At 37.8% G+C, this 7,951-nt stretch overlaps 1 protein-coding gene across 1 annotated transcript; it reads left to right on the top strand.

Moving 5' to 3' along the window:
- The first annotated feature begins 216 nt into the window (after nt 1-216).
- LOC107575249 (oocyte zinc finger protein XlCOF6-like) lies at nt 217-7,951 on the top strand. The gene is given in 5 exon segments (XM_016261662.1): nt 217-290; nt 4,232-4,432; nt 5,241-5,916; nt 6,105-7,443; nt 7,780-7,951. Coding segments are annotated over 5 exon segments (2,367 nt in total). The 5' UTR covers nt 217-280; the 3' UTR covers nt 7,921-7,951.

Genomic DNA, 7,951 nt, shown 5'->3' with positions numbered 1-7,951 from the left:
GGATTTAAGATACCGTTTTTTTATTCATGTATTAATAAAACATTTTTTTTAAAAATTTTTTAAGGTAGCTCTTGTTTCTAAAGTTCCTATTCATTGTGCGCTTCACACTCCTTTCCAGTAGGTGGCGGGAATGCACCTTTTAAGTTGGTTTGCCAACCGCCATTAAATCCTAAAAGAAGAGGAAGAAGAAGATCGTAGACTTGAGCGCGAGGACTTTTATTTTGGTCTGGCGGTGTGACGTCATCAGCGTGCGCCGCGCTCCCGCGTCTGTTGTGATCGGATGAAGAGAGGTTTGTGCTTTTTAAAACTGTAACGCGTTTAACTCCGTGTCAGCCGCTCGGAAAACTCTATATGCAGAGAGCTTTGGAGGGGCAGGTGCTCAAAGTATAAAAGGAGCACATGGAGCACGGCTTTTAATAGGGCTGCGCTGCTCGCTGAAACAGATGCTTCTGTAAGTTACTGACAGCAGCACATACTGTGACACAGTTTTGAAAAAGAAACACGGAACAGAAAAAAACATTTTAAGTTTCAAAGTTAAATAAATAGTTCTTTGCGCTTCTCAATCACTCTGAAATAGAAACGGAATTAAATTAGTCCTATTATTATTGTTGAGTTTACAGGGTATGGTGGTGTTGCTGTTGTAGAAAAAATATTTCAGTCCTATTTAAAATAGTTATATTATAATCCTGTTCTGAATTTATTATTTTTATTTTATTATAATGATGATAAAAACAGGATTGATAAGTAGCCTATAAATCAGAGGATGAGAAAATCAGTATAAGCCTGTGTTTTCAGGGTTGTGATCATTATGTTTAAGGCACTCTACGCTTTTTAAATAAATACTGTAACAAAAAAAGTTCAAAGTAATAGTTTGTTAGTCCGATAACATAAAGACAAGACCCCTCGACGCCCTTTAAACTTTTCCCAATCAAACCGCAAGAACGAAAGAGAACAGGCACCTTTGTTTGTATTGCTGTGTAGAACCTTGCTGCATTTTTAATATTTAATTTTAAAGAAATGTAATTTTGTCCCCCGCACTTTATTCGGGCAGCTGTGTTCACGTAGAGGTTTCTAGATTTAAATTCAAACAGACCGTATTGATAGTCTATGCATGACTTGACGTTTTATTCATATCCAAAATGAGGAGAAGTGAATATCTGGATGCAGTGTGTGTTTAATTCATCCTCGAAGCCGGAGGGCGCTCTCGAGCAGAAAGTCCAAAACAGACTCATAGCAGTAATAACTTGTGACGTGCAGGAAACCCTAATATGGACAAAAGCATCCGCTATCACTGTAGCTGAGCTGAATAAAAAGCAGAAAAATACGTGAAGACAATAAACACACGATTGCGAAAATATACGGTTTATGTGTGTTTTTCAAGTTATCTCCAGGTAATAAATAAACTTTATGAATAATGCAGTACTGATTGACATATCATTCAGTAGCCTATAGAAACTATACATTTCCTGCCTTATTTTGTGATAAAAATGGGGAAAAGGTGCTCGTAGTAGCCTTTATAAACCGATCATAAAATTGTCATTAGGAAAATATTGAACAAAAATATTATAGCCCCTTGCTGCAGCTAACCTTACTTCCACAGGCTACACACAGCAATATAAACAACAGTTGCGCATGCTCTCTTCACGCAGTTCTTGTATAATAATAATAATGTAATAATATAAGTATACAAGCACACCGCTCCGCTGAGAACTGCACTTACCGGCAGCCGCGGACGTTATGAAGGCATCCTGGTAGTGCGCTACATTAAAGGTGTCTGAAGGTGAGGGATAGTCCCTGATGAGATCGTCAGGTGAAAGGTCATCATCGTGTGGATAATTTTATTTACGACTAAATTATTATTCATTCATTTTACTAATAGTTAGATTGGCCAGGCCTTTACAAAATGGCGTTTAATTACAAAAAAAAAAATATTGCCTTGACAAAAGGGCACTTTGGACAAAAGCACCCATCGCACCCCCTCTGCACGTGCCTGATTCACAATATTCAAATTACGCTTTTAATGTGATCCAAAATTTAAATGTACATTAAAATAGAAACAATACAAAGTCCTTCAACATGGAAAGCAATAGAAATGTAGTTACTAAGTCATGTTTAATTTATCATTTTCCCAGATAATTGTTACGGGCTCGATATCTCTCTCATATCTTCATATTTTCTCCCAATATTCCGAAGCAAGTGACACCGTTTTGTTCAGAAAAGCTAATTCTATATATCAAAAGTTTTTGAACGGTAAGATTTTTTATGTTTTTGTAAAGAAGTCTCTTCTGGTCACCAAGCCTGCATTTATTTGATCCAAAATACAGTAAACACAGTAATATTGTGAAATATTTTTACTATTTAATATAACTACTTTCTATTTGAATATATTTTAAACTGTAATGTATTCCTGAGATCAAAGCTGTATTTTCAGCATCATTCCTCCAGTCTTCAGTGTCACATGATCTCCAGAAATCATAATAATATGCTGATTATCAATATTTAAAACAGTTGAGTTGAGATTTTTTTCGGGATTCTTTGATGAATAGAAAGATCCAAAGATCAGCATTTATCTAAAATAAAAAGCTTTTGTAACATTATACACTATACCATTTTTTTTGGGGGGGGAAGGCGATAAATTATAGAAATTAATGCTTTAAATTGATAAAGTGATGACAAAGACATTTATAATGTTACAAAAGATCTACATTTCAGATAAATGCTGTTCTTCTGAACTTTCTATTCATCAAAGAAACCTGAAAAAAATTATACTCAGCTGTTTTCAATATCATCATAATAATAATAATAAATGTTTGTTTTTTTAAGCAGCAAATCAGAATACTGCGTTCACACTGTGAGCCTTAGTTCTCAATTCAGATATTTGCTCAGATCCAATTTTTTTTGTGTAGCTGTTCACATTGTTGTTTTAAATGTGGCTGAAATCAGATTTCCAGTGTGAACAGATCATGGTTCTGAACTGACCCGCATGCACAAAAGAACAATACGAACAGGGTTGCCAGGTTTACACAAAATCTGCCCAATTTCTTCTCAAAACTAGTCCAATAGAGTTGAAAAACAACCCTCGGCAACAGTGGAAAAAGTAGCCCAATTCCGCAGGAAAATGGTGGACTTGGCAACACTTGCGCAGCACACTGTCATACGCAAGTAAACACGGAGGACAAAGTAAGCGATTATGCGTTTATTTATAGTGTGATCTGCCGCAGAAGCCAGTGAAATTATGTGCGCAGGTAATATGAAAAATAAAGAAAAGGATGTGACGGAAAAGAGCATGTGATGAAGGTTTTTGTGGGCGGAGCCTATCTGGTGGCAGAAAATTACAGTCTTAAAGTAGCAGTCTACGGAAGTCGTGGAATAAAAGAATAAAAAAAGGTTATTTTGAGTTTATTTTTTTAAATTCTGACTTTTTTTCCCTCGCCATTCCGAGATTATATCTGAGAAAAATCACCTTGTCATTCTCTCTTTTCCCCCCTCAGTATATAATCCCACACTTCTGGCTCTTTCTTCCTCAGAACTAACACTCGCAATTACGGAGTTGAATCGAGTTTTATAAAGTCAGAACTAGGAGATATAAACTTGCATTTCCAAGAAAAAAAGTCAGAATTGTGAGATAAAATGTGTAGCCTAAATGTTGTATAGAATGTTACAGATTTAAGTAGTATTTCATGCTGTAACTGTAGAGCTAATACAATGTCCCCTATGAACTGCAAATGTGATTATTATGTAGACCTATTGTTTAAATCAAATTTTTACTTTAAAAGTAGGATAATCATAGCAGGTTTCATCCATAGTTTGTCCGTTTAAAGGCACAATATGTAAGTTTTCGCCACTAGTAGCTGCATTTTCAAAACAATAACAAAGCTGAAGCTTGATGACGCTATGAAGGAAGGAGAGTGGAACGATGAGAATTAATGAACAAATGTTTTTATCACCTGTTTCTTACAAAGTTATTCAAACAGCAAATAAATTGTACAGAGAAAGCGAGCAAAGAACATTTACATTGTCAAAGAATGGTATAATTGACTTCAGTCTAGTGCGAGTTTAAGCACTCTCAAAAAACTCCCCTTATAATCAGTAAAGCTGTCAATACACTGTTTGATTTTGATGAATGAATCTTCAGATCAGTAAAGCTGTCGATTACACTGTTTGATGAATGCATCTTCAGTTATTAAATTGTAGTGCTAGTTTTGAGTGTTCTTTTTTCTTGTCTAATCAGGTCATCCACGTGCCACACTATTATCAGAAATGGCGTTTATTAAAGAGGAGAGTGATGGAATGAAGATTGAAGAGGCATTCAAAGTGAAACAAGAATATACTGAGGAACAAACAAAGATGGTGTTTATTAAAGAGGAGAGAGAAGAAATGAAGATTGAAGAAACATTCAGAGTCAAACATGAAGATACTGAGGAACAAACAGGTTGGTTTTTATTCTCGAAGCTGAATTCACTCATTTAATCCTTATTAAAATGTGCAGCTCTACAGAAATGAATTATATTTTTGAAGAATGTCATATGAGTGAACACACACCGGGAGCAGTGCGCAGTCATTTTTGCTGAGGGTGGAAGAGAGCACTGGTCATTCACAATGTTTTCACTTGCAAATCGCTGTTCAATGTTAATGCTTGTCCACAAATGCTAACATAATTCTCAAGCTATCCGATAGAATGTTGTGGTTTATAGGCCAAAATCTACTTTGGTTTTTACGTGTGCCAACTTCTGTACAAGCACTATCTGATTTTTTTTAACTGTGCATACTTTATATGCACAGGTTGCATACGCGCATTGACTTGGTTTTGCACTTACTAGTTGTTCCACAAGGTGGCAGCACTGGCCCGAAACTAAACTAAAGTGATGGAATGACAACAAAATAGCAGCGACTGCGACAACAACAGACGGCAGCGTTGACCAGTGCTTTTGTGAGAGAGTTGTGAGATAAAAAACAAAGTATACTTTGGCCTTTCATGATTAGGTGCCAAAAGCAGGTCATGTATAGCTGTAATAAGCAATGGGGCTTAAATCCTGACTGAAATTGTTGATAAATACCATTTTATAGTGAAGAGAACACAATTTTTTTTTTTAGACATGAGTGGCAGGATTGGTCTGTAATAACCCAGTTTTGATGCACAATGTTGGTTTTGATGCTTTTTTTTGTTTTGATGTCAGTTGTTTTGTGCCTGTAAACTGGTGTTAACTTGTATTTATCTTTTTGTTTTGTTTTTACTTTAGATCTGATGTCTTTGAAAGAGGAGAGTCAAGAACTGAATGATGTAGAACCGAAAGATCAATATGAAAAACATAATTTCATGACTGGAGAAAAATTCATACAGACTGGAACGTCTTCCTCCAGAAAAAAGAGGCACCGTTATTTCACTTGCCATCGATGTGGACAGTGTTTCAATCATAAACGTAAACTTAAAGCCCACATGAGAGTTCACCCTGGAGAGAAGCCTTACACATGCAATCAGTGTGGAAAGAGCTTCACGTCAGAACTAAACCTTAGGAATCACATGAGAATTCACACTGAATAGAAGCCTTACACATGCAATCAGTGTGGAAAGAGCTTCACGGCAGAACTAAACCTTAGGAATCACATGAGGATTCACACTGAAGAGAAGCCTTACACATGCAATCAGTGTGGAAAGAGCTTCAGATCAGAAATAAACCTTATGAATCACATGAGAGTTCACCCTGGAGAGAAGCCTTACACATGCAATCAGTGTGGAAAGAGCTTCAGATCAGAAATAAACCTTATGAATCACATGAGAGTTCACCCTGGAGAGAAGCCTTACACCTGCTCTCAGTGTGGAAAGAGCTTCAGATCAGAAATAAACCTTATGAATCACATGAGAGTTCACCCTGGAGAGAAGCCTTACACCTGCTCTCAGTGTGGAAAGAGCTTCACATTCGAACTAAACCTTAGGAATCGCATGAGGATTCACACTGGAGAGAAGCCTTACACATGCAATCAGTGTGGAAAAAGCTTCACGGCAGAACTAAACCTTAGGAATCACATGAGGATTCACACTGGAGAGAAGCCTTACACATGCAATCAGTGTGGAAAAAGCTTCACGGCAGAACTAAACCTTAGGAATCAGAACTAAACCTTAAGAATCACATGAAGATTCACACTGAAGAGAAGCCTTACACCTGCTCTCAGTGTGGAAAGAGCTTCAAATCAGAACTACACCTTGGGGATCACATGAGAATTCACACTGGAGAGAAGCCTTACACATGCAATCAGTGTGGAAAGAGCTTCACATCAGAAGTAAGCCTTAGAAATCACATGAGGATTCACACTGGAGATAAGCCGTACACTTGTTATCAGTGTGGAAAGAGCTTCACATCGAAACTAAACCTTAGGAATCACATGAGGATTCACACTGGAGAGAAGCCTTACACATGCAATCAGTGTGAAAAGAGCTTCAAATCAAAACTAAACCTTAGGAATCACATGAGGATTCACACTGGAGAGAAGCCTTACACATGCAATCAGTGTGAAAAGAGCTTCAAATCAAAACTAAACCTTAGGAATCACATGAGGATTCACACTGGAGAGAAGCCTTACACATGCAATCAGTGTGAAAAGAGCTTCAAATCAAAACTAAACCTTAGGAATCACATGAGGATTCACACTGGAGAGAAGCCTTACACATGCAATCAGTGTGAAAAGAGCTTCAAATCAAAACTAAACCTTAGGAATCACATGAGGATTCACACTGAAAATAAGCCTTACATCTGCAATCAGTGTAGAAAGAGTTTCAAATCAGAAATAAACCTTAGGAATCACATGAGAGTTCACCCTGGAGAGAAGCCTTACACCTGCTCTCAGTGTGGAAAGCGCTTCAAATCAGAACTAAACCTTGGGAATCACATGAGGATTCACACTGGAGAGAAGCCTTACACATGCAATCAGTGTGGAAAGAGCTTCACATCGGAACTAAACCTTAGAAATCACATGAGGATTCACACTGGAGAGAATCCTTGCACTTGCAATCAGTGTGGAAAGAGCTTCACATCGGAACTAAACCTTAGGAATCACATGAGGAGTCACACTGGAGAAAAGCCTTACAGATGCAATCAGTGTGGAAAGAGCTTCACATCGGAACTAAACCTTAGGAATCACATGAGGATTCACACTGGAGAGAAGCCTTACACATGCAATCAATGTGAAAAGAGCTTCAAATCAAAACTAAACCTTAGGAATCACATGAGGATTCACACTGGAGAGAAGCCTTACACATGCAATCAATGTGAAAAGAGCTTCAAATCAAAACTAAACCTTAGGAATCACATGAGGATTCACACTGGAGAGAAGCCTTACACATGCAATCAATGTGAAAAGAGCTTCAAATCAAAACTAAACCTTAGGAATCACATGAGGATTCACACTGGAGAGAAGCCTTACACTTGCAATCAGTGTGGAAAGAGCTTCAAAGCAGAACTAAACCTTGGGGATCACATGAGAGTTCACCCTGGAGAGAAGCCTTACACCTGCTCTCAGTGTGGAAAGAGCTTCACATCGGAACTAAACCTTAGGAATCACATGAGGATTCACACTGAAGAGAAGCCTCACACATGCAATCAGTGTGGAAAGAGCTTCAAATCAGAACTAAACCTTAGGAATCACATGAGGATTCACCCTGGAGAGAAGCCTTACACATGCAATCAGTGTGGAAAGAGCTTCAAAGCAGGACTAAACCTTGGGGATCACATGAGAGTTCACCCTGGAGAGAAGCCGTACACCTGCTCTCAGTGTGGAAAGAGTTTCAGTAAGAAAATAGTCCTTCAGTCTCACATGAGGAATCATGCTGGAGAGAAGCCTTTCCTGTGTCTTCAGTGTAACAGGAGATTCATATATAAAAAAGACCTGAAACTTCATTTGCGAACACATTCTGGAAAGAAATAGCCAGGTTCTGAGTGTGACAAGAGGTTTACGA

Source organism: Sinocyclocheilus grahami, unplaced genomic scaffold (genome assembly GCF_001515645.1).
Source record: "Sinocyclocheilus grahami isolate Dianchi unplaced genomic scaffold, SAMN03320097.WGS_v1.1 scaffold2527.1, whole genome shotgun sequence".
NCBI lineage: Eukaryota > Metazoa > Chordata > Actinopteri > Cypriniformes > Cyprinidae > Sinocyclocheilus > Sinocyclocheilus grahami.
Note: the sequence above shows the minus strand (reverse complement) of the source record. Positions and strands in the feature narration are given on the sequence as shown.